Source organism: Anguilla rostrata, chromosome 11, assembly GCF_018555375.3.
Source record: "Anguilla rostrata isolate EN2019 chromosome 11, ASM1855537v3, whole genome shotgun sequence".
Classification (NCBI taxonomy): domain Eukaryota; kingdom Metazoa; phylum Chordata; class Actinopteri; order Anguilliformes; family Anguillidae; genus Anguilla; species Anguilla rostrata.
The window spans coordinates 22,268,256-22,295,606 of NC_057943.1; the positions used below are offsets into that span (position 1 = coordinate 22,268,256).

The 27,351-nt window shown below is 39.7% G+C and overlaps 2 protein-coding genes across 3 annotated transcripts; both read right to left on the bottom strand.

Moving 5' to 3' along the window:
• Nucleotides 1-433: 433 nt before the first annotated feature.
• Nucleotides 434-12,991, bottom strand: edem1 (ER degradation enhancer, mannosidase alpha-like 1). Of its 2 annotated transcripts, XM_064298767.1 has the most exons (12): nucleotides 11,973-12,983; nucleotides 11,091-11,163; nucleotides 10,323-10,426; nucleotides 8,954-9,125; nucleotides 8,340-8,523; nucleotides 7,805-7,979; nucleotides 7,469-7,589; nucleotides 7,165-7,335; nucleotides 5,997-6,070; nucleotides 5,465-5,561; nucleotides 4,874-5,053; nucleotides 434-3,898 (listed from the first exon to the last, which is right to left on the bottom strand). In XM_064298767.1, the coding sequence occupies exons 1-12, from the start codon at nucleotides 12,431-12,433 to the stop codon at nucleotides 3,809-3,811; spliced, it is 1,902 nt and encodes a 633-aa protein (XP_064154837.1). In that variant the 5' UTR covers nucleotides 12,434-12,983; the 3' UTR covers nucleotides 434-3,808. The 2 variants fall into 2 exon arrangements, with proteins under 2 accessions (XP_064154837.1, XP_064154838.1); XM_064298768.1 differs by lacking the exons at nucleotides 434-3,898; nucleotides 4,874-5,053; nucleotides 5,465-5,561; nucleotides 5,997-6,070 and adding an exon at nucleotides 6,126-6,370 and having other exon boundaries at nucleotides 11,973-12,991.
• A 1,240-nt stretch (nucleotides 12,992-14,231) lies between these two features.
• Nucleotides 14,232-27,351, bottom strand: arl8ba (ADP-ribosylation factor-like 8Ba). The gene is made up of 7 exons (XM_064298778.1): nucleotides 27,115-27,351; nucleotides 21,817-21,897; nucleotides 21,400-21,473; nucleotides 20,632-20,725; nucleotides 18,952-19,019; nucleotides 18,188-18,258; nucleotides 14,232-17,811 (listed from the first exon to the last, which is right to left on the bottom strand). Exons 1-7 carry the CDS (start codon nucleotides 27,235-27,237, stop codon nucleotides 17,762-17,764), a joined length of 561 nt encoding a protein of 186 aa, XP_064154848.1. The 5' UTR covers nucleotides 27,238-27,351; the 3' UTR covers nucleotides 14,232-17,761.

Consider the following 27,351-nt stretch of genomic DNA (forward strand, 5'->3'; position numbering starts at 1 on the left):
ACATTAATGTTTCAATACATTTATATTTAACCATTCTGAAGGCTACACAAGACACAATGTTAAAAATAGATTCATAGTATTTAAATCCATTTAAAAAACAGAAGTTGCCAGTACATGAAAAAAACTGACCTACCCTGTTATAATTTTGGCAAAACATTCTATGATGGGTCTTCATAAAAGCTGTATAACTCCATAACCACTAAATATAAGCATTTATTAATTTAAGTCGTTAGCTGCATACAGGCATATGGTGTGCATCACTTGGAACATCGTGAGCAGTGACGCAACATACTATATTCCTATTGATTTATTGACATAAGCATCTATTCATGTTTATGTAGTGCCATTAGTAAAAAGTGTAACCAAATCCTCAGTGTCCTTTCTACTCGCAACATGCATGCATGCACACACAAATTCCAAAGTCAATTCAAGATCGTTTCCAACGGTTTATTAAAGAACAATGTGGAAGTCACATTCTTTCCAATCTTGCAGGCTTCAAAAAAAAAAGGCTTCTTTCACAATAATAAACACCACATACACTCATTCTGTAAAGACTCTCTTATCAGGGAATGGCACATTTGGTGAAGTGATACCACCTGCATTTCAGGTCTGAGAAAAAAGCACCGGCTCTTCGTGCATTGTGAAGATATTCTATGGCATTTCACATACATATGTAGACAACCAAAAAAGAACAGAGTTTTCATGGGTTCAGAGCAGGTGATGCTGATGATATTCTTTAAAAAGTGCAACTCTTTTTAAACCCGAAGGACACCACAAAAAGTGATAAAATTAATGGAAATCTATGTGAACCCCACGTCCACCCACCAAATCACTAAAGCTGAACAATTAGCTAACTGATTGGCAATGACGAAACGGTTTTCCTTGTGGTTGGGTTTTTTTTTTTTTTTTTAAGAAAGTGGAAACATATAAAAAAATAAGGGAACTTCCCAAAAAGTATATGTTCCCATTCAACTCTGGTGCTTCTGGACCAGACAGAGGGGTACACGTAATCTCCTTTTACAAGGTGTCTACCTTGCCTTGATGCCAAAAAAATACAGTGGCTGCTGAAGATTTACATCAGCGCTCAGTTCCACTATGATTCATTCCTACAATGCAGCTATACACTGGAAATGAACTGTGCATCCCAAAGCTAAATGGCTCACCAGCTGCGGAAAGATCAAATGGTTCATTTGCCATAGACACCAGGGAGAATCTTAGCGCCGAGACCACAACAAAAGCAGAGGCGCGGTTTGGGTTGGAAATTGACGGTCTTTTCACTGTTTTGAGCAAAAAATACACCTGACATGATTAAACCTACAGTAGAGGTAGTACCAGAACCTTAAACATATGCATACACCAATATTACAATGCATTAGAAGAATAGTACTATAGTATATGCCTAATATGTACATAACCCATTCTGCTATACCATGATATAATATGAGCCAGGCATACAGAGAAACAAAACCTGTGGAATCCCCCTAAGCATGTGGATTTGATTCTGAACATCAAACAGATCTAAAAGATCAACGCAAGAGACAGACCCAAGACAACAGAGGCAACCATATGTCAAGCAAGTCAATCTGCTCGGGTACAACAGAAAAAGAGGAACTTGATGACAATTTGTCAATCCCTGAGTTTCCTTTCCCTAGTCTAAGAATATTAGCCTGTTAGCACCTTTAACAAGCTGGATGTGTTATCTATACATGTATGCATGATGTTTCAGAGTGTCAAGGTCAGACAAATATTGCAATACACAGACTACTCAAATAACAAAGTGGTCATTGTTTCAAACAAAATATATACGAATTTACCCTTAGGTATACGACTCTGTTTGTGGCATTTTGCAAAAAAAGGTCACTTGTTCTGGGGAACGTCCTTAAAACTTCAGGAAAAGAATTATTATTTCATGGATATGCAACCACGAAAAACAAATATATCATAATAAAATTACTTTCTCATAAAGGCCTGTGGCTATGGTTATGACAAAACATTATCTGTGTCCATGGAAACAGAATGTCTTTTCTGCTCAACTCATGGAGGATATGAAACAGTTTTAGGGGAAGATGTCATATTCAGTGCAGAAGTTGAAATACACATCACAGCATTTGGAGGGTTCTCCTTTGAACATAATTGGATGTTGCTAAATGAAATCATGAGTCAAAGTCATTGCAAGAAGCTAAAGGCACAGAAAAGGTTTGTTTCTGCACATGGAATTGCATTTCAGATATTCAATAGCAAAATGCTTCTGTCTTTTGCTTGTCCAACAGTCTTGCTGCATGACCACCAAGGCATAGATTTTTTTTACATTCAAAATATTAAGCAACAAACACATGAATGCACTTTAATGAGAGAATGGAAGTTATCAAATTGCAAAATACAGACAGCCTGGAAGACAATAGGATGACTTTACAGCCAATGCACACTGCATTGCTGACCACAAAACGGAACCTCTCTTCTCCCTATTTGGCATTTAGCATCATGCAGAGTCACCAGGACCACAGGTCCCTCAAAGAACAGGCTCCTGATAAAACAACAAAAACTACACACTTCAATAAGCTTTCGAAAATAAATTAAAATGGTGTTGGTCTGGCAAGGAGACTATTTGTTTAGAATGTGCAATAAAACTCACTTTAATTTCCCAGTTGCCGTGGCTTATGAATGACCACTTCATCATGTTAAAGAACAGCCCAGGCTATTTTATAAACTGAGTATATACATGGACTGTGTTCAACACTGCCCACGATCAGACTGATCAGTGGTAAGGACTGCACTACAAAAGACACTGCATAGGACTTAAATTAAGTGTCTTTTATCCCCTCATAGAGCAGCTGACAAGTATAACTTCACCAAAGCACACTACATTGCATTTACTAATTTTACATGAATTCAGTTTTCATTTATTTCAATAGATTCCACTCCAAAACATACCTGTGATTGACTGGGCTGTTGCAATACCTTCAGGTTGAGGGCAATTAAGAAGCAAAGCTCCAGGAACAGTTTAGGAAATACCAGATTTCAAGAAAAAAAACAAAAAACAATTATAGCAATCATAGCAATTTATGGGACAAACATACATTTTAAAGTAAGGGTGCTTCTTCTACTGTCAATTTGTTATAACTGAATCAATTCTTAAAAAAGACTACCGCATATTCATCCTGTAAAGCATGACAATCTTTCTCTCTTGTTGAAATACTGTCAGCTGTGCTAGTGACAGCCACCTCTCTGATGTAGGATGAGTCCAAGCTCGCTGCAATTGCACAAGGAGCTCTCCCATGTCTGCATTCTCTCACCCACAATAAAACACCGCATCCCAAAAGTGAAACCTGAACACAGACAGCCCTATCCAGCCCTGAGCACAGTTTAACAAAGCCTTAACACTGAAGGTCACACTCTGAGAGTATGGTGGAGAGAAGATTCCAGCAAAGCAGACAGACTTCCCAGTGAAAAAAAACACCTTTCTGCTTTGGAAAAAAAAAAAAACCCAATATGTGACTAAAATAGTGCAGACAGACAATTATACAAAGTAACCTGGAAGTATCTGGTATAATCGGCATAAAATACCTCAAAACTCAACAATTGAAAAAAGTACTTGTTCTCAGAAGCGAAAACCCGTGTTGTTGAATACCTCCAAATCAGCCTTGGTTCCAGGAGGGCGTGGAAGGGGGGTGGAGCTCCGGACTCTTACCCAACAGCAGCGGCGATTGGATGTGGCATGTGTGGGAGGAGAAAGGCCCGCCTCCCAACCTTAAGACCCCACCCCCCTCACCCCCCGGCTCGGTCAATAGTTTCCATTTGGCCGAGGTCGTCAGAGCAGTCCCACCATTTGATCGATCTGTCTCATGTAAACACTTTTCAGGGGCAGGGCGTAACGTCTCTCGTCAGGGATCCTTTCACACTGGAAACAGAGAGGGAAAAAAAGACCATGCTTACAGCTTCCAGCAAGCAGAGAACCTGTTACACTCTGGATTACCTTCACATTATCTTTTCCACTGTGCTACACATTCTGCAAAGCAGAATGAGAAACAGAGCAAGAGGGTGCACGCTGGCAGATTTTTCCACCCCTCCAAATGAATTCACATTTATCATAACCAACATATAAGCTCCGTGCACCTACCCCTATTCCCTGACAGGTCTCTGATGGTTACGTAAACATCACATTGACATTACACCTCATTACAACTCCCCCCTCTGGGAATCAATGGTTTTGAGAGTAGTAACCATAATATCCTTCAACACAGGAAAATTGGAGGAAAAGATCTCACTGCTGAGCCAGCGTACACTGCTGTCTGGTTTATAAAGGCAGTTACCTTGGAGCTGTGTGCGGCACCCATTGAAAATCATTACAATTAGCCACTTACTAGTGCTAATGTGAAACTACATCATTTTCTCCTGGTCTCGCTAATTTGCACCAGCTGCGGAGAGTCGCAGAAAAGCAGTTCTGCTATTCTGGTTTATTTAGCTGATGAGCTGCCGAATTATGGAAGCAGAAGTGAATATGTGAAAATGACCGGGGGGGAAAATGGCTTTGAGTGTGGAATGTGGCGTGATATTGAAGATGCATGATAAATGATTATAGCCATTTACAATGAATGGGAGTAGGACTGGCAAAAATTTTGCAAGCAATTAAAATACATTATCATAGCTGATCAGTTCATACTAGTTAGGACACAATGAGACAAATCACATTGTTGAAAGCAAAGTGGGGAATAGTGATGCTCTACAAAGCAAAAAAACATGATTGGCCCAAAACTGTTAAACTGACAGCTTTCATGTTCCAGTCATCATTGGGTTCAAGAAACCTCACACTCTAATCATTGCTGAAAAGTGTTCCAATCGCACAACACTGCCCCCAGTGGCGGGATGGTCTTACGTTGCTGGTGTTGGCAGGCGGCTGGGCTCTGTCCTGGTCTGAAAGCACGGCCTCCTCGCAGGGCAGCATGTCCTTCCACTGCTTCTCGCGGAAACGCTTGTCTATTGGCACTACATGGCCCTCCGTAGTGAAGATGTATTTGTTCTCAGACTTGTGCAAGGGGTTGTCCTCATCAAACAGCTGGGTGCAGGGAGGTTACAAAAAGATAGCCTGTCATCTTAGTCACAACATTCCCTGACTTATTCCCTCAACAAACGTCAACAGTGTTCTTTGCTTTCTAAACATAAAACCGAGACAAATCTCAGCTTGCTAGTACTGGCACTGGCACTAGCATTGCTACTATTAAGAACTACCTTCAATGTACAAATAACCTTTATGTGCACATAAAACTACCTTTTATGTTTTCCAGAAACAAACGTCTACTGTTGACTACTGAAAGAAGAAGAAACAATTTGGTTCTGTAACAAAATGATACTGACAAAAAAGATTAATCTTATAACAACTCGATTTATGAGAAATATGGGGGATGAAAAAGGGTTAAAGATGCACTGCTGTGGGCACTGAGGGAAGAGGATGGCGATGGGCACGTACCAGATACAAGTATTTACAGGTCTCGCTGAGGAAGAAGCTCTCCATGCGGTCCTCTTTGGACTTGTCTACCACATGATGGAGGGTGGCATACCCACACCTGTAATAAGGGGGCAGACTTGAGCCTGAGATCTGTATTGTCACACCACAGGTCTAGAACAATGCATGGGCAGTATACCTTTGCAATGAAACTTTTGGAGTATGAAGTATATTCCTAAACCACCACTCAAAAGTATATAGTATGTAATACTGGAAGATGATTTGTCCAACATAACTTGTTGGAGCACATTTCATTTTTTTTTTATACTTCACACCAAACTGTGTAGTAGCTAGTTACTCTCACATTACTAAATGTGCCACTGTGTAGTGTGGGTGGAGTGGATTCCGTTGGCACCGCAGTTTCCTGAACGGCACCTGTCTGACCTAAATTGTCTATTTTACTTTTCTTCAGTTTTGCACACAGTTTTGTATTGACTGTTTTGTACTGAGTGGGGTAAAACTGTTGTTTCCCTGGATTCCATTAAGCTCAACTTACCTGACTTTGGTATACTTCTCAATACTTTCAAGAATATCCATTCCTACATGCAGATAAAAGGGGTTCTTGGTTGCCTAAGAGACAATATAAACAAGATTCAACCTCACAAACAGACCCATACAGACATAAATTCATGAAAGGAAAACCTGTATTTAAAAAAAAACAAAAAAACAACATCAATAACACCATTGATTATTATGGTCCACAAACAACAATGTGCAGACTGTTCATTACCTTATCCAGGACTGCTTACTCATAGACATACAGCAAGGTGATGATTACACACAAGATAATTCAGGCCAAGTGCAGTGCTCACAACATTCTGCAGTTGTTGGGATCCAAAATGAGCAGACTCCATTACAGAAGGCAGCACCCTACAAGAATCATCACCATTATCATTCTAAACTGTAGAATCTGCTGATGATACTCAAATCAACTTAAACTCTGCCCCTAATATCTCTGTGTCTATTGCATGTTTGAATATCCATCATGAGGAGGCTGCATGGATGAAGCTTCATCTGCTACGAGTTAACAGTGGAAAAACAGTTAACTGTTGGTTCAAATCCTGCAGTCTGGTATACCTCAAGTAACTATTGGTGGTAAGATCATTCCTCTCTCACTCTTCTTTCATTTCTAACCTTGGTTAAAATTTGACCCAACTCTGAAGGAGACTTTGCATTTGTTTTTAATATGACTGTCAAACTTCAACCATCTAAGGAGCACTGCAATGCTTTACCCCACTCTCAATCTCTCAGATGCTGAAAAGATCATCCTTGTCTTTTTCTCCTCAGGACTGCATTAACCACAATGCCTTTTGCACAAACACCTTCTGTAAACTATCCAAAATTCTGCAGCCTTGACACGACACAAACACAAAAAGTTCTCCCTTATTCTGAAAACCCTTCACTGGATCCCTGTACAGTAGAGAATCAACTTCAAAGTACTGCTCTCATTTAAATCCATACATCATAATGCCCCTGTCTACCTGCAATACCTGCTCCAGGTTCATTTTCTGTTTTACAGCAAGGATACAATATTCAGTACAAAGGTACAATAGGCATCACACCCAGAATCCCGGCCTGTAACCTGGCTACAATTACAGTTCCTCAAACACACCTCTGGGATACCCCACATTCTGAATAAATCTTGTTTGTGGGGTATACTCTACCTGGTAGAGCAGATAGGTAGACTCCACCAGCTCGGGTCTCAGGGGGTAGAACAGGACATCTGGCGCCTGGAGCTGCCAGTTGTACCTCTCGGGGAGAGCCCCGAAGCGCTTCCAGATGGCGTAGTAGAAGGCGTGCAGACAAATGGCGTTCTCCACATCTCCCATCAGTACCTGAGGTTCCAGAGGCGGCAATTGTATGATTCAGGCACTTAAAATATTACAATATCCAATATGACTTGTGCTTATTGAATTCTCTATCAGAAAAGGGTGGTCACATGACAAGGGGAGCAGTGCAGCATTGTACCTGAAGCCCTGGAAAGAAGGCCTGCAGAGAGTCGATCCAGGTGTTCATGATCTGCCCGTTGAACATGTTCACGTTGACATAGAGCGGAGGATCCCCTTCCCCTTCATTACACTCCTCCCGCCTGCATTTTCACACAGAAACAGCACAACATATCCCAGAATTACTTAACTCACACCTGTACTGAACAGCATTCAGAGCACCTAACATGCTCCTCAAACCCCAAAATGCACAAACTAACTAAAAGACAGCCAGCACTGATCACATGTCTGGTGAAGTGCCATTTCCACAACTGATATTCTCTGCATGGATTTACTAAAGTCACTGGTTTCAGCATACCCTCTTCTCAGATGGTTCTGAATGCTCTCATAGGCAGCATTGAACATTGTGTAGTCTTCCTTCTCTCCAAACAGGATGTAGGACTTGAGCAGGTACTCATAGAAGGAGTCCATTCCCGCCCCTAGTCCACTCTGCTTGCTCACCCACTGGCCGGTCTGGATGTTGACTACATTTCCTGGGAACCAACAAAGAAAGTCCGATAATTAAGACTGAAAAGCAACCAATCACCATGGCAGTAATCATTCCTGTCATAAGAATCATAAAATGTGGAATGAATCTTTAACAATGCAAGAAGAAATTCTTGGAACAAACAAGGTTACTGACATTAGTGCAGTTTCAATAAAAACAACAATTATTAGTATGATTATTCATTTATTTATTATAGAACACTTTTCATAAAAAGAAGCAAGCAGCTCAAAGTGTTTGACAGTGGGGAAAAATTAACCATAAAGAAAGAAGGGTGAAATATATGCAAAATTGAATAAACAGATAAGATTTTATCAGCTGTACCCAAATTAACCATGGCTGGACCCACCTAGCAGGCCCGTCTCATTGCTCCTCAAGCTCCACAGGGCCCTGACAGCCCGTCGGGCCACCCATTCGAATGTGGAGTCTCCAATGAGACGGCTAAGAATACCAAACTCCACCAGCAAGGAGCCGGCCCCGGCCGTGCAGGTCTCGTTAATGCTGTCCGGGGGAACACCACTCTTCAGGTTAACCTGGGGAAACAAGCAAGCCAGCAGCCTCTGAGTAACAACCACTTATTATACAGTGGTGACATCACACAGCAGCATAATTGTGGAACTCTATCTTCTGCAACAGGGGCCATTCTATACTCCCTTTACCCTGGGGGATGGGATGTGTTCATCTTATCCTGGTGTAGGGAATGTGTTCATTTTACCCTGGTGTAGGGAATGTGTTCATTTTACCCTGGTGTAGGGGATGTATTGACCTTACCATGGGGTAGGGGTGAGTTGATCTTACCTTGGGGTAGGGGATGTGTCAGTCTTACCCTGGTGTAGGGGCGTGTTGATCTTACCCTGGTGTAGGGGATGTGTTGACTTTACCCTGGTGTAGGGGCGTGTTGATCTTACCCTGGTGTAAGGGATGTGTTAGTCTTACCCTGGTGTAGGGGTGTATAGATCTTACCCTGGGGTAGGGGATGCCTGTGCTGGTGTTCTCAAAGGCGGGCAGTAGTCGGACGGCTAAGTCATGTGCCAGATGCAAGAGCTCATTGTCGTAATCCTCCAGGCCCACATTTCCAAATGGCTGCTTGGAGTCGGTAAGGAGGATGTGAGCAGAGATGAGGCCGCCCAGGATCCTGGAGAGAAAGTGAGAGGGTAATGAGGCGCAGAGAAATTGCTACTAGTCCACGGTTAGGCCTCAAAGACAAAGAAGCACTCACTGAGCACTCTTCAACACAGCCGTCTCAAGCAATCATCCCAAATACCATGTTACACCACGTCTGGTTCCACTTGGCTGTAAACGTTCTTCCCATGTTATCAACTATAACTACAAACGCTCATTTTGCCATAATTTGTGTGGTTGCTTCTGCAACACACTAATTCTTGCATACTTATTCTTCTTCTTCGTTTTATTTTCTTTCTGCCTAACATTCTTCATGCTTCTCCTCCTGAAGCTAGACATGCCATTCCAATTTTATAATATTCACCTTGCTTGTTAATATTATTACTGCGACAACGTAATAATAATAATAGTTTCATGAGATTTTTTCCCCCTTTAATCCCTGGGAGCTGTAGCTAGAAATGTTGAGGTGCGACAAGCAGGGGTGGGAGTATGTCTCTCTGTGGGCAGGGCCAAAGGGTGTTATGATTTTCAAGATGTTTTCATAACATCGCTACTGTTGAGAAAGTTGCCTACAGCAAACTTCTTAATATTATTATTAAGATTGTATTATACAATTTTCTTTTTGCCTAAATTTCTGAACAGTGGAACCTCTACAGCTTTTAAGTTAGACATGCCATTCCAACTTCAAACATTTTATTTTGAGTGATCTGCCATTTCTGTACACCAATAAATGGCTTATTCAACATTTAATCCGGGTGCTTTTTTCTGAATGTCTAGAAGTGAAAAAAGGCACAATTTGATGACAATATGCCAGTCTACAAAATCTCATTAGTTGGTAATGGTAATACAATTACACTGGTGAAGTTTTAAGACGCTACAGCTAAAAAATTTTCATCTGGTTACAGCTAAACAACTACTGAAGCAACCCACACAAGTTTATTCATAAACTGTACATTCTAATTCTGTGATTGGCCTATAATCACATGTACCTCAGTCCTTAGTGTTGCATATGATTTTGTACAGATCATTGAATGATCATTATTCTGCTTTGTTTTCCTCCCTGTAAAGCACTGCTATATACTTTTTTGTATAATTTTGTATAATATAAACTACTACTTGTAGCCTAACTCCTGGTTCATGAAAACTACCTGACCTCAAAGCTACTCTCAAACAAAACCAGGAAGAAGGACGTGCTTAAACAGAGCCATACCTTATGTTTGCCTCAAACACTTGGACGGTGGAGTCTTTGTCAAAGGACACAGTGTCGATCACCAACTTCACAGCTCTGTGAAACTCGGACACGTTCCCCAGGACCTAAAGACAGACACAATACAGTGGGCAAGTCAGGCTGTTAATACAAAAGAAAGAAATACTCACAAGTGAAAATGAACAAGTGAATAAGAAAAATTAAACACTTTTGCAATGCAAGTTTAAGAAGAGCTGTTATCAGACCTTACTGCATAAATTTGACTACAGTTATTACAATTCTTGACAACAGTGTAATATTTTGTGGATGTTTGCAGAAAATTAAATAGTGTCTCATAAATCACACAAAAATCAAACATTACATATGTCTACACTCCAATATGGAGGACAGCAATGTGAGAGAGAACCTGTCAACCAGTTTAATGACCTAAAGCTACGAACAGTGTGACAATGGATAAGGCAGTGTGATGAGGCCACATCAAAGAGACAGGGTGGAGGAACACCTGCCTCGTTGTACTGGATGTGTCAGAAAGGAAAATACCCGTTACCTACTCTACGGTTTCACCGCAAGCACCTCAGGCATGTAGTAAGTGCAGTTATTTGAATCGTCTGATGATATTCTTATTACAGTCAATTAGCAGATTCTCACCATCTCGAACACCTTCTGGGTTGTTAATCACGCATGTTAAAACAGAAACACCTTTGGCAATGTAGTCCAATTTCAGACGTCATAACAGTGGATGACGAAAAACAGAAATCTCAGAGACCTTACCAACAGAGTGTCAAGAGTGTCAATGAGGGTCAGAGAATAGTTTCCCAAGACATCATTGATGTTGATGTTTGACCTGTAACAAGAAGACCGACTCAATTAAATGACTTAACTTGTTTTTTTCCCTAATCGCGAGTTCATAGCGCACAGGAAACAGATTTACAAGTTCAAGAAAGTACATAAGATTTTTTTTTCAGACATCCAAAAGCTATCAAGATATAACTAAACCACAATAATACTCAGCAGGCCTAACTGATCGTTCATATACAGCACACGCATACAAAGAAATCAGAAAATAGGCAATCACATAACGGCATCCAATAGTACAATATTTAATAATTACGATTATGTTTTTAAAATGAAATTTAGCCACCCATCCGATTAGCATGGAAGCCTATATCCAGCCACAGTTCTAACGTCAATATGGTACCGAGACAGACGGTAAGACAGAAAGTTACCCTACCGACATAGCTTTTCAATAAAACTGTGAATTAACCATTAAATAGGCCACGTGCGAATATTCATCGTAGAGCCATACTGCTCTTTGACTTGTAAAGATAAATTGTAGAGAGTAACCCGTGGACTAAGTTAGGTTAGCTAGGTAGGTACCCAATTGGCGGGATCGCAATTTTACATAAATATTTACGATTAAATCATTCCTTAAGTCACTAATTGACGTTACTAGATGCTTATAGTAGCCTAATTTTATGCCAAGCGAAATAAATAAATTAACCATTCATTACAAGTTCAACGAATGCAGATATCGGAATAGTTAGTTTTACATTTACCCCGAACATGGCAAACTTATAACATTAATCAGCAAGCTATATACTGCGGTTTTCTCTAAAAAATAAAGACTGACAACATTGTCAATGAAAAACTTACGGGTTGAGGACATCCGGTCCTCTTCCTCGGCAGTCAATGGGGTTGAGCTCGTCCTCTGGAAACGCGTATTTCATGTAGTTTTCATATCCGAAATAAAACATCTCCTTGGCCATACCCCTCATCTTTGACTTCAAATTATCTGGAAAAGAACCGTACTTCCTCGCATACTCGTCCCTGCCATCCTCCAGAAGGCTGAGATAGGACTTAGGTGAGTTTCCAGTGTTTTTGGAGCAGGTGCTGTGGTGTAAGTTTCCATTCCTATGCAATTGATTTAACCACGTATTAGTCTTGGCGTCTGTCCCGTCGTTCTCTCTGAAGAGCTCTAGTTTGTGCAAATTGAAATTAAATTTTATTGGGAAGTTGAACCCCCAACTAGGTCCCAAACCAAACGTAAGCCATAGAATACAACTGACAACCAGTCTTAACAAGAGAAGACCAACTACTAATGACCTCCATTGCATTTTTGCCCAGACCGGGCCTTAAAAATCATAATTCACGACAAGAACCATGGAAAAGAAAGTTGAATTCCGTCTCTTACAGCTAGCTTGCTACTTCCTTTTACACCACTCAGCCTTCTCAAACTGTTCCTGTCAACAAACCAACCCCTCTCCGATTCTGCGGTCTGATTGGAGTTCATCTTTTACCGTCATTGATCACGAACATACACGCACCAGTCAGCGATTGGCCTTTATCAGTATCCGTCACAACCCTTTGTGTGGCTTGAGTGTCGTGGCAAGCTCCTCGTTGACTCAGACTCGAACTTTACACCAATAAGAGAACCGCAAGTAATGATGCTGTTAACTAATTCATCCTCCTACATCGCTGGCCTCTAAATGAACGCAAAATGCTTTCTTCACATTTTCAATAGAGGATGTTACGTTCCAGCTGTCACCATTTTGTAGATTCTTGTTCAGAGCGCGCCGTCTGTTGGTAGCAATATATCGATCTATTGCAGTGGTTCCCAAACTATTTACTATTTACCCTCTTAAGCCACATTGTGTCACAAATAGCTCTGCATGCCATCCAGAATAAAATTCCTGTGTTTATATTGTGCTATATTGCAAACCATTACATAAAAAGAGGCACATTTTTGATTAAATGAGAGACTGAGGTTAATCAGTAGGCTCATAATTAGGTTGTTGAACACTTGTTTAATTTCTTTTCCAATTGTCTCCTTAAACTTACACACACATTGCAGATTTGGCTTATTATCATTAACTATGTCTTGCAGATGGTTGGTTTTAGTGGCCATGTGTCCACGTTTTCACCTATTAGGAGCCTAATGATTCACCCCAGTCTTTACTTTGATCAGTTAAAAATGATTTACCTTTTTCTAAGTAATTATTTGCAATATTGTAGAATAAGTGTAATGAACATGGGAATGTTGATCTTCATTGCATGCATAGCTATGTCTGATCTAATGTGGTTTAAGAGGGTAAATAATCCCTCTAAACATGAGAACCACCTAATTAAGGAAAATTAATAACTTAATAATTAATAACAAATTCTGAGATAGCAATTGTGGTTGAAATGAAAACCAGCATACACTGGAGGGTAGGGGTCAGGGGGCTGGAGTTTAGGAACTTATTCTATTTAGGATCTATTAGGATCTATTTTAACTATATCGCTATTGGTTTATCTATTGAAATTTTTATTATTAGTGATCAGAACCATAACTACACATATTATGCACATTATTATATATGGTTTGCTTAATGGTCCATTTTCATCAGTAGACAAACATGTTCTGTTTATGCTTATAAAACTTTTATATTTTATATAAAATTTGTGTTTATGGAAAAACTACCATAGACTGATGTATTATTGAAAAACTGCAGCCCTTCTGGGCAGCGTGCCAAAATGTGTGGGAAAATGGTGTATTCAAAGACAGAAAATATATTTAATAATGATGGAAAAATCCCAACTGTAGTCATTTCATTGCACAAAAAGGATGATAAAATAAACTTAAATTTATATTTTCAACTGGGTATGTAATAATTAGTATTTTGATTTCCATAAATACATAATCATTTGAACAGTACCGTCTATAACACATTTCTTACAATCAGCGTTTAAAGTAAATCCCTGCTGCAACTAATTCTTAAATGACACTTACTGTAGACTTAGATTTCACCAATATTAAGGGCATATACAATCTTTAAAAGACTAGAATAAGCTTAAATAACACATTTTCAGAAACCAACCAGAAGGCAAGAATTGACAAAAGCAGGCATCCGAATAAAAACATTCACTTATGACTTATGTACAAAGTCTAATTTAATGTCTTGGTTTACACATGCAGTAATGGATTCACAGGGGTAAAACACACCTCTTTGCTCTTTTTCTAACATCAGAATTCAGTATAATGCTGAAGGCAGTAAGGAGACCAACACATACTATAACAGTTGCTGTACTCTTCACCCCTCCCCCAGCCCCAGCCCCAGCCCCACCCCACCGAGCATCCTGGTCCCTCCTCTGAAAATAACATTTTATGAGCATGTGCCTTAAATCCAGTTAGGCACAGAATACAAAGCAAAGAGCAGTCAGACAAAAGTGCTGAATAAAAGAGCATACATTCTACGTGGTGCATAGTCACAACATGCTCACACAAGAACAAACGAGAGTGGCAAATGTGTCATGGTCGACAAGGCAGTGACATCTGTGCATTTTCTCCTTTGACCTGCTAAATGTTAATATCATCATCATGATTACATTTGTCTCCATCCATATGGTCAATAAATAAAACAATAGCATCTGGCTGATACGGAAATGGCTTCATTAAACAGTGGGTCAGTTTAGTCGGCCTTAATGAACTTTTCACACTCATTGTAAAACAGCACAAGTCTGGAGTCATCTGATTTAATACGCTGATGGCCCAATCTAGATTAGCACTACTGGGGATCAAAATAATAAACTGGCATGTTTGGGACTGCATCAGGTACTTTCTGAGTCACTGATGAAAACTAGCATCAGACCTGTGTCATTTAAGTAAAAATAAATTCACTTGAGCTTCAGGCATTGGAAAGGGAACAACAAATCTGCAGCTGTGAACATGAAAATAAAAATTAAATGATCGTAAATTCATGAGATCAGACACTTTACAATTTTAGCTGTTGGACACTGTCAGCAAAGTTTTATGTCTTTGAGGAATTATTTGGTCAGACGATGGTCTCCCACGCTGTCTTAAAGAAGCATATATAGAAATTATATTCTTTCATTATTTGGAGTAAGGACAAAATGTTAACACTGTACTTTAACAGATTTTATTTAAAGATGTACAAAAAATAGATGGAAATCTGCCCACCACCCATGATTTCACATGCTTGACACGACTTAACCCTGGGAAAATATAAATTGACTGGCAGGGGGTCTTTTTAATGAAAAGGACTTCAGAAATTTAGTGGAAAACATAGAAGATACTGATGTGACTTGTATAACTTGTGTTGCCAATTCATTCAGGGAGAAGTTGATTTCTCATTTTTGAATAAAAAAAATTAAAGGCATACATGATTAATACATTACATTTAGTAGGGCCCACTGTTTTAATATCATCATGGATAATCACTGGATAAAAGTGTCTGCAATATGTAATTAAGCTTAGTCTCAAATCACAGTCAGACAAGTGTGGATTAGTCTACGTTGGGATTTATTGATTTCCGTAAATCAGATTATGCATGAAACAAGCTAGACAGGGAAAGACAGGCCTGGCTGAAATATGGCAAAAGGTCTGAGGTAGTTTAAAGAGAAATGGTGGAATAATATTTCTATTGAGGGGTCATTTAATATAATGAAGGGTTAAAACTTCAGGCCTAGGAAAATCAGAAATGAGATCCATTTCTATCATACATTTAAGTGGTCTTGGAAAGGGAAAAATGTTACCAACACCATGTAAATAGAACAGGCAGAACAACCAGTGAGGCTGAGCAGATGCCTCTTCCTTCTGAAAAAAATCTAAATATGCCAACCAACCAAATGTATCCTAGTGAACAGCTGGCAAAGACATGTAATGATCAGGTCTCCATCAATTTGTAGACCAAGGCTGCATTGTTTTCCCATGCCCACCCAGTGTAAATCTCTGAGAAATATGATATTGTAACTTGACAAGAAAAAGGGTTTGCTGTTCATCTGTCACTATGGTGGCAGCTTGGATGGGCTGCATTCTTCCTTGTTTAGTAAGGCATCATGGGAGGCATTCGACTCATGATTAGACATTTACGTGGGTACGTCACTGAGATCTAAAAGAAAGGCATCTGTGTAGCACACAACACAATCTCTGAGAGTTTCCGTGGAGGAGAAAAACAATCATTGGCAACCAGAACCAAAAAAGTGTGGGCATTACCATCATTTTGCAGTTATGTGATGTTGATAATGCCTAGAGATAAGGCTGTGAACATGCTACACACTAGCGGGAAACGACATTGTAAAGCAGTCTCTTAAAACGGAGTAGTGCCTTCAATCCGATTGCTGGTTTTGTTCTTAAATTCATTTAAAAAATGAAAGCTATATGAGAACTATACAGAAACAATTCTTTTTTTCAACAGTTCAAGAAGCAAAGCAATTATTCTCATTTCATTCACTCCAACTTGTGCTTTACATCACCAACTTCAACATTTCTATCATACATACTTTTCGGCTACCATATTTACAAAAGTGCATTAAATAAAGCTGGGGTGGCCTAATATACGTGCACCGCTTCACAGAGAAAGACCAACAACCTTGAAAGTATCCTGATATCAACAAAGGTACAATAGTCTAAATTAAAAAGCATGCCCTTTTATTTTTTGAGAGTATATACGACTGGATCTTTTATATTATATACTGTATAGCCCAGGGAGGCACACCTGGAATGCTGATTTGCTTCCGAATGAGAGATTTTGCAGAAGGCACTTGAGTTCTGCAGCCCTCTCTGGTTCACAAACAGCACTGGAGACATCATCCCACATAAGCAAATTACCAACACAACTAATGCTTCCAGACCTCTTCACTCAGTACAGCTGCACCTTATGTCCGTTACATTCAGACTCAAATATATACACTCACTTCAGTAAAAATGAGCAGCTTGATATTTCTAAATACAGTGACCTTTTTTTCTAGTTTTAAGCTTGAGGGATATTCTCACAAAAAAAGAAGACCAAAAAAAAAAAAAAAAACATTCGCCAAAAATATAAAACCAAAAAGGTTTATAAAACAAAAGTACAATTTCAAAATAACAAGAAAACACAAACGCATGTGCACACACACACACACACACACACACAAAATACTGGCAGAATCCCACTACATTACCCCAAGTCCAACTGTATCGACTGGCAACCCTCTCCTACCATCCCACCAAACCGCGCCCCCCCCCTCCCCCCCTGCAATGTCTAGGATACAGCTGTAGGAGGCGAGACGGCCTGGGGTCACATTATCTGACACCTGCTCCTTGACTCACAGACACAAGAGGGATATTAAAAACAAACAAACAAAAAAAAAAAAAAAAGCACCAGACATTTGGCGGTTTTTTTTGTGAAAGGCATTGGTGCTGGGGTCAGATGTTGGGTCTCTCAGCTCAGAATGTTTCTCCACAAGAAGCATTCATGACAACTCTCAGACTCTAAACTGCAGGCTGAAGGCTAACACATTTTTAGCAGTGTGCAGAGTGGACCAGGGGATGTGCGCGTGGGGTTGGTGGGTAGAATTTACAGGGACATGACAGTGCGGTGAAGAGGAAGGGCTACTGTACACCATCACAGAGTGAGCGGGATAGGGGCTGAAACAGACGTGACTGGGATGGAGGGTTCTGTCCTTCAGCTTCTCCGGGATTTGGAGTGATGTATAAGCCACTGGAGAGTGATATCTGTGGAGTGAAAGAGAGGCACAGTGTTCATAGCACAGCATGCTCATATGGACATTCTTTTAAATCCAATCTAAAATATCCTTAATCACAAAAAAGGAGATGTAAAATGCGTACACTTTGTATTGCCAAATGCTGTAATTGGTAACTGTTGAAAGCTTTAAGAAAAGAAACAAAATAAATGCACACTGATTTTATATAAGGTGCTGCTGATCGCAGTGATTACACAGCACACTTAAGCTCCACAATTTTATTACCAACATTTTGAGTTGAAGTCTTCATCAGGCCATACTGCAGAAAGCTTCACTAGGACAATGACATGTCACACGACATTTGTGTATCTACTGCACAACTGGTGCTCTTCATCACCCTCACTTACCTATATTGTCCTTTTCTTTGCAGGAAATAGAGTAGCAGCAGATCTCCCTGTCCTGAATGGCTGCTAAGTTCCTACAGGGAGAAAAAAGAATATCAAGCAGTGGCTGTGTTGAGTCTTCTATTTCTTTCCTTTCTCTTGATTAAAATCTGATCAATTCTCAGTCTGCCCGCTGCTTTTACAACCAATTTAAAAAGTCCATACATCTGTACTTTAGTCCTGAAAGCAGCTTGTTCAGCAATGTTATGTTTCCAGGGGCGATACATATAAGCAGAATAATTTTATAGCATTTATTCATAACTATAAACATAAAAATCAGTTTTATATCATGCTGGTACTTCTTTCCTTATCAGTTTTCAAGCACCACAAGCTCTTTACTGCCAAAGTCTGAGGTTGTAACGTTGATATTAAGAGTTGTACTGCATTTTTCTTGGGTGCAGGTTACGCAACCATAGGAAACAGGTCAAACCAAAAATAAGACTAAACAATCTTTTAATGAACAATCAGGTGATATGCACAGAGCATCTGCAGGCATAGCAAATCACTTGAAGAGCATTGTCTTGCTTTAGAGTATACCATGAACCCACAAATGCACAAATGCATGAATGACACCTGCTGTTGTGAAGGTGACAGTTCTTCAGAAACTTCTAGATATCCAAAATATCATTCATCACAAAAAGGCTAAGAACTAACATCAAAAGGTGATACAGTTTACAGCAATAGGAGCACAGAGAATAATAACCTCATGTAAACCAGGCCTTACTCACATTTTTTCAATAAGCTGCTTCTCATCCAATGCACTGGGGAGATCCCTCTTGTTGCCAAGCACCAGCACCTGAAAATCACAACAAACATTAAGCCAGGAGCACACCAGTGCAGCACTCAAGTGTTGCATTTACACTATCATCAGTAGTATCAGTCATTTTATTGGCATTTATTTTAAATTATTATTATTATTATTATTATTACTGATTTTATGTCTTTCTTTTTTTTTGGGGGGGGGGGTCCTCTCTGATTTACCTTCACAGCTTCACAGCAAGAAACAATGTAACCAAAGCATTTAATTTTTGAGATGCCAATATTCTGTGCCAGCATGAAAATATATCCATTCTGCTTTGCGTATTAGCCTATCACACTGCGAGAGATGATGCTCAATATTTTCAGCTAACACAGAAAACCTGATACTGTTCAAAGAAAAGCACTGGCATGACGTAAAAACAAACACTATACATTTAATCTGCTCACATGTACAGCTTTTTGGAAACATCACTGTAAGCTGCTTTGGAGTTCCTTGGAGTGTATTTTCTTGTTTTAGACAAACACGTAGCATATTTAGACAAATATACTTTACATACCACTGTAAAACCGATGTCTAATTATCCAATAATGTGTACTGGTTTTCCTTGTTCCTCTGCACTTAATCAATTAAAGCAATAAAACCCTAACCTCCCCTGGTTTCTTTGGTCTGCACTGGTTGATGATATAATAGAGTGAAACTAAAAACCAGCAGCCCATAATGCCCACCAGATCCAGCGGTGGGTACCCCTGCCTTAAAAATGTATTAATAGACTGTCAGTGCTTGAGCCGTCCATAAATGCAGCACACTTTTGAAATATTAATAAGTGTTTCAGTTCCTAATCTTTTCAAGGAGGCCCCTTACTTTAACACTGACAGTCTGCCATCTGTTATAATCGTTGCGATAATAGAAACAATCTTCTTTAAAGGGTGTTCTCTGGCCTGTTCAACAGTCTTCAGATTAGCAGATTTGGTTCTTCTTTATCTTTTCCACGCAGGTCATATTTAGAGCCTGAATCTAGACAAATTGTCCCAATATTTAAATCCTTATATGCATACATGTGTGTCACAACTATTCTGTTCAACAGCTGATTTTAACAAACTACCAAGTTCCTTTTAGTGCAGCAAAGTTAATTATTTGTGACTTGTTTGCATTCTGATAAAGCACTGTTGGTTATTCAAGATTGCACATCAACCCCTGTAAGCATGGCGAACTGGGACCACTGTCATGAACTCAGCTAATGGGTCATAAAAAAGGTAGATTTTTATATTAGTGTATTTAACGTTTTCTTCACAGCCTCAGACTTCTACCTATATACAGTCAGCTCCATAATTTTCGATTTGTAAATTAATAATTCACGTGTGGCTAAAGTGCACATTCTCAGCTTTTATTCAAGGGTTTTTTAATACACGTTGTTTCTAAAATAGTGGAGTACAGATCCAAATCAAGAAAAAAAATTGTCTTTGTTCCAAACATTATGGAGCTCACCGTACATGTTAAAAATTGCTAGATATTGGGCAATCAGCATGCCAGCCCACTTAAACACTGGCCTTGAAGAATCCACACACGTGAAACCCTACTGTGGTGCTTTGGTTGGCTTTCCTTATTGGGAAGTACAGGCATTGGTGTTAAACCTCAAACACATACTCACAGGAATTCCTTGTAACTGTGGCTTGTCTAAGAGATTATGCAGCTCATTTCTGGAGGCCTCCACTTTGTCACGGTCTGCTGCATCCACCATGTAACTGAGAATAAAAATCAGACAGCATCACTGCAATGAACAACAGGATTCATTTTAGAAAGTTTTTTTAAATGAGAGTAACAGGCCAAGACTGATTGATATGACTGAGCTTGAGTGTAATTTTATCAGGACTTATACGTGTAAAGTACGTGACCCACATTACCGATTTCAGAATTTGAGTTTGGACACAACTACTGTACGAAAGGTATAACGAAGGCAGTTAGCACAGCTAAACTTTCTATGCAGCTAGCCACCTCTGCCCCTTCAGATCCACAGTACTAATGATTTTAAAGACGCCTTTCATTCAGCGCCGCAGTGGATTGAACATCAATTGAAAATTGCATCCAAGCAATGACTAAATAAGCTATTTCAATCTGAGGTGGAATGAAGAAAAATGCCCTGAGGGGTCTCTAGTGGCCTTTCCTCTTATCACATTGCTGTCATTTACACATTTGCACATATTCTGGAAAGAAAGTGTATACAAAAACCTGCATTTCCTGTGATTTAAACGCGGAAAACGAGAGCCATAGGACCATATTCACAAAGCAACAAAAAGGAGGTGCGCTGATCCAGAGTCAGCTTTCCCCCTTCAGTATCCTAACTTCGTCAGTTATGAGCCTAAAGGCAGGTTATGTCCTAGATCAGCACTCCTGCTCTGAGATTCTTGCAGATACTCACACGATGGCATTGACACCTCGGCAGTAGCGCTCCCACATGCTCCTGAACCTCGGCTGCCCTCCTATGTCCCAGATCTGAAAAACACGGAGCAAGCCTGATGAAGGAACACCAAGCACGCTTCCTTGTCTTTCTGAATTCCGCGTCTGATGCCAAGGTTTGTTCACAAAGAGATGATAAACAACTGGACTTTTTGTAAGTTTAGAAGTGGTTAGTTACCTTTTTGAGAGTTGTTGCATTTGCGTAAAAGTGAAGAAATATGTTTGGTCTGCTCGTTTATTAAGATCCTTTTTTTTTTTCTTTTTTTTTTGCAGAAGACTGCATGGATAACTATCTGCATTAGTAATGCTACGCGGTGACCAGAAGGATCTCAGAATAACCATTGCTCCAAAACATACAGGTCAGTACAGACAAGAGTACCTTAATTGTGACGTTGCCTTTGGTGACTTTTCTCATGTTGAAGCCGACTGTTGGGATCATGTCCTCACTGAACTGGCCAGACTGAAAGAAGAGGCAAAGGGTAAATAAATTCAATCAATTTTACAGCCAGCACTACCTAGAGCCGACTACACAACGATCAATTCAGAACGCCCATGTTGAAGGCTTATTTGTCTTATCAGCTCACAATACATTTCTGGAAAGACTGGTTTATATATGAAAATAAGGATGTCTGCATGCAGTGATTGTAATATACTGACTTTATTTGGATGGCCTGCCAAAATAGTTTTGGCCAAAAAAGAAAGAAAAAAAAAAACACACACACACAGTGTAAAATAACAACAAATGTACAGCCTAATTCAACAAAGGTAAAACAGTCAAGTGTACAACTTCCTATTTTAACAGGAGAGCCTTGTTGCTCCTCCTGCTCTGGCTGAAAGAAAGTCTGACTGATTTTATCCACCACAGAGGCTTTGTCTGGGACTGGTACTATATGCACCAGAGCACATGACTGCCAGGTCAGCTGACCAGGGCTAAGTGGAAGTGAGTGCGTCAGTCTCGTGATCTGTGCCAGAGGCTGCTTCTTCCCCTCAAAATTTGAGGTCATTCATAAGCCAGTGTGTGTTACACATTCAAAGCTACAGTTCAGACAAACTGCACTACTGCAAAAAAGCAACTCACCAGGCAACACAAGAAAGATGAAGAGGATCTTATGAGATAGCCTAATACTCATCTAACCTCTCTCTCATATCTGATTAAAAAAATTTTTTTTAAACCCTTGGAAGCCACCAGAACATATCGGAATTCATGCTACACTTTCTTCTAAAATCGTTGGTATGGTGCATATAGGTAGGGAACAAAAAACAAAAACAGTGAGTCTTTGGATAAGGGTTCTTCAGGTGGTTCTGGGTGGACACATATCATTACAATGCAAAGATGATATCAACTGTTACTTAATGGTACTAAATGATCATCTTCACCCCATGTTAAAGCAAAATGTGGTACCCAGAGTTCCATTATAGCCATTGGTCCACACCTCCTTGTCAAATAAATTATTGCATTTTACTTGTTTTAATAGTTAGCTGGTTGCTCAGAGTAGGCTAGTATTTATAAACAAAGCATGCAAGATGTGGAAGAGTCACGGTTTCTAGGGCCTCAGAAACAAAGGTCAGTTCCATTTCCCTCTCATTTTAATTTTAGTGACCGCTTGAAAATGTTTTGCATCGCTATGACGGGCACGGGCAGAGGCCATCTCCTGTCATTTGCATGGATCTTCATTTAAAATACAGGACAGGTGACCACTGCAACTACAGCAAATATACAACAGCTGCGATCCTTTTTGGCTACAGGACAGGCAGACTCTCTGACACTTCAGTTTTGCAAGATGCACTATATTTGGTAGGACTGGCTTATGATTGCAGTTCCCCCTCTTTATGCATACTCATTTGATCTTCGCCCTAGTTGAGCAATCAGGTGTAGATTCGGAGAGAGCATCAAAAGTATGCCATAAACTTGTTCTTCTGGCTCCATGCTGAGTAAAAATAGTTATGGTTATTAAGGGCTGGCCAACTTTACAGCATTTTTACACTCAAATTAAAAAGAGCTGATGGAATAATTTAGTCTCGAGCAGTTATAAGTAACAGCAGTAGCAGATATTTAGAGTAAACTGCTTAATTGGAAATTGGAGCTTAAAAGTGAATTTTATGCATGGGGTCATCACAAACTGAGGATACCTTATATTTACCTTTTAATCTTGACAATAAGATAATACAGAGCTGTGAGCCTTAGATTGTATCTTCTATTGGACTGATGACTGGAGAAAAAAAATGAGCAAGATACCACAAAGGGAATTCATATTTTGCAGGATAGATAATCATATTTATCACTGGAGATTCTGGTTTCTCTCAACGATCCTACAATTTTCACTTTTGAATATGAAGATATTTCAGCCCAGTAGCAAGAATACATACACAACAAAAGCTGTAGATTGAATGGACTGCTTTTAAAAGAGGTATCTGACCTGCAATTCAATTCTGATTTATTCCTATGTAAATAAGTTAATTTGGTTGCAGAAATACTCAGTCTAAAAAGTAACTTTGTTATGTAGTACGGACATAATCAATGCATCTGCAGTGGTGATGAGAGGAACAGTTTGGAGAACATGGTCACGTCTTCTTTACTTCTGACCACCATTGCATAAAACAGCCAAGCAAAAATGCCTTGCTGTAATTGGTCACTGAAACCACACTTTTGCTCAGGATGCAGAAGTAGGCTACAACCTTACCACCCCCGACCCTCCCCACAATACTTTAAAAGATTTCCTAGGCCTAATTAAACTAAAAGGTATATAAAAGAAGAACTAAAAAATAGCCTACTATGTGGCTTCCAAAATGAGAAACATGACCTAGTTTTTTAATATTATTTTTTATGTTTTGGAATGAAGGCAAATAGCCTTCATACTAAAACAAACAAATAATAAAAAATGCCATTTCTCATGCTACTATGGACATATTCTACTTGGACCACAAGAGTTAGGTTGTCTATGCCTGATTACCCATTCCATAGAATCCTTTATTGTCCAAATAGAAACAATGCTTCAGAAACCATGAATGCACATTATTGATCAAGTTATTTTTGGCTGAATTTATACATTGCTGTGACTCCATAAAGCATCAAATCCCAGCCTAAAACAATGCAATAATATCAGGCAAGTTGCCAGGAAACTAAGCCGCCTTCACAACTCCCACCATTAAATGGCTCTTAAAGTGTCTAATGACAGTAGAGGACATGAATCAGCCTGGCTGGCTGCCTGGAACAGACAAGGTACTAAGCGACAACCGGATTTTGACGTCATACTGGCCACTAAAGGATGAAGACAAATGATAAAGCAAATCATAACAAATTAGCCTATATATTTTAGCCAGCCTTAGATCAGACTCAACAGATCAAATTACACTCTCAAGAGTCATTTTCCCAAAAGCCATTAGAAAAATATTCATCAGGGAATTCAACATATTAATAAACATTTACTGCAAATGCTTTAAAACATATAGGGCTGCTGCTACAAACACCATTACTTTATTAGGGATATGAAATGCAGAACAATAATCCACCGGTAAAAAATAAAGGCAATGCCCTGGAACTTAAATCTGTTCTGTTTCACTGTTTATTTGTTTTTATGGTAGCCATAAAAGGAATAGCTTTTGCTTGGTCTCCCATTTCAACATAATACAGTGTTTCTCTCCTAAATGCTATTAAGACCTTTGCAGCTATTTACCTTCCTTCTGGCACACTTTTACAAGAAGCTCTCAGTTTTTCTCAACCAATAGTGTTTTCACCTACTAAAGGGACCACTGTATCTCAAAGACATCGTTTTGCGGGAACACTGCAACACTAAAAGCGGGGAAGGCTTTAGAAGATTGCATCAGTTCTTCCAGATGACATGAACTGTTTAAAATGCCATCGAGTATTTCACCAAGAATGTGGCCCAGGCATATTTGAAAATATATTTTAACATTTTCTTCTTTCCATATGAATGTGCCTTACATTAATACGTTTCGGTAACACAAACCCTTATCCAGACCCACTAACTAAATTCTACTCAAACTACTATTACTCAAAGATGCTCCATAGGGTAGTGTGAGCACTACTACAAGGCTTGCATGTTCCTAGTATGCTGAAACTCAATTCTGTTCCATAAAATAACAGGTGGTGTCAAACTGTAAACCATTGCTACCCTTCTAAACGTAAATATATGCAAATGTATGTCAATGTACAGTAGCAAATCAACATAATAGCTGAGGTAAACTGCCATTTAAAAAAACCCAATTTATATTCTTGCTTCTAAGTATTGGGAACGACTATTTACCATAGACAGTTCACTGTAATGGAACAGCCCATAGTGATGGCACCTAAGACGAGGTGGATACAGGTTTGCTAGCATGTAGAGGGCCTGCACCATTTTCATAAGGTCTATGGCCCACACACACACCACCATGTGCAGCCAACGATGAGGTACACCACTGGCACCGAGCCTGATGACGTGGGAATGTGTGACCCAGACTCGGGACATTGTCTCACAGCCCAAAATGAATACGTTAGCTGGCGTTACCTGTCCCTATCTCTAATCAGACAATCGCTACAGAACTAGCGTCATAGATACAGGTAGACACATTAACACATAGTGACAATTAAGCCATAGCTCGCTACCCAGTGGATAACTCCCTACTGTTGCACCATGATGTGTTGCTAACATTAGCTAGCTAGCGTTAGCAGGTAACTAAGTAGGCTATAAAAGTAGCTCGCGGTTGCAAGCCATCGTAACAAGATACAGACATCTACGAATCTAAAATGTCTAATAAACTGAAAAGTTATATGTAAACCTAACCAAGCTAGCTAGCTCGCTATGAAGTCAATCTAGCGAATGACCGCATCCTTTCTTCATGATTCAGCACCGTAGTGCTACCCGGCTGAGACAAGTAGCGTTAAAACCAGTAGCGAGATCACTAGACGGCTATCACATCCCCTTGCCTCAAACGTTATGGAACGTGAGTCCTCGATACAAGACAACACCTACTTTATTCCACAAATACTCACTACTCGGCACAATTTCCCCTAACTTTCTCAGACCGAACTGGGACAGGCTGAAAAACCGTCGCGTGCAACCACATCGGTTAGGTAACGATTGGTGTGCTACATTTGTCAGCTCGCTGTTAGACATAAACTAGTGCTACTACTAGCCAAGTTAATGAACTAATTGTAGGCAGGATCACCAAAAACCGTATTTCCACAAATCAATTAAATATTGTGATTAAAACAGTAGCTATGTTAGGCAGTTCAGTGACACGCCGCCTTGATCATCCCCGCACTCACATCATTTTACACTGATAATAATACAGTGAACTGGATGGCTAATTATTTAATGTAGTTCGCTATTGCAAACTGAATTCCCATGTACTCTGGGTATCACCAGCCAGGTAGCTAAATAACCCATTTGATAGTTTACTGGTTAACAACTTAGACCGAAGCAAACAGCTCTATCACTTTGTTTACACAGCTAGCTATCGATAACGTTATCGAGCATGCATCCTAGTCTAATGGCAATGCAGCATGTTAATGAACTGGCCAATATAAATGAGCATAGCTGCTGGTTTCACTTCTGTATCGTAACCAACAGGGCGGATACCTGACGTTAGCCGTGTATTTTTATTAAACCAAGTTAACTTACAGTTCTAGCGACGTGCTCCCAGTATTAACCGAAAAATAACAGCCTTAACTCACAGCAATCACGTTAACGAAGGTGGTTTTCCCAGAATATTGGAGTCCCACCAGGGTTAGCTCCATCTCCTCCTTCCAAAATAGGGACCTGAACCAGTCCAAAAGCCGGTTTATCAGCGCAAGCATTGTGAGTCCAGACAACTACTTCGACTGACTGTTGTTTCTGTCTCCCTCAAAGCTCCAGCCGGGAATGCTATGTGTGAATTTTCTACAGGAAGTGCGTGCTGTCATATGACTACT

Bases quoted from the DNA above. Each gene is read 5' to 3' on its own strand.
- edem1 (XM_064298767.1), bottom strand. From the start codon at position 12,433: ATGCAATGGAGGTCATTAGTAGTTGGTCTTCTCTTGTTAAGACTGGTT. The intron at 7,336-7,468 runs GTACAATGCTGC...CTGGAACCTCAG, and splicing joins CCTTCTTTCCAGGGCTTCAG to GTACTGATGGGAGATGTGGA. The intron at 5,562-5,996 runs GTAAGTTGAGCT...CCCTTATTACAG, and splicing joins GAGAAGTATACCAAAGTCAG to GTGTGGGTATGCCACCCTCC.
- arl8ba (XM_064298778.1), bottom strand. From the start codon at position 27,237: ATGCTTGCGCTGATAAACCGGCTTTTGGACTGGTTCAGGTCCCTATTT. The intron at 19,020-20,631 runs GTGAGTATGTGT...TGTGATTTTCAG, and splicing joins CACAGTTACAAGGAATTCCT to GTGCTGGTGCTTGGCAACAA. The intron at 17,812-18,187 runs GTAAGTGAGGGT...TTCACTCCACAG, and splicing joins CAAAGAAAAGGACAATATAG to ATATCACTCTCCAGTGGCTT.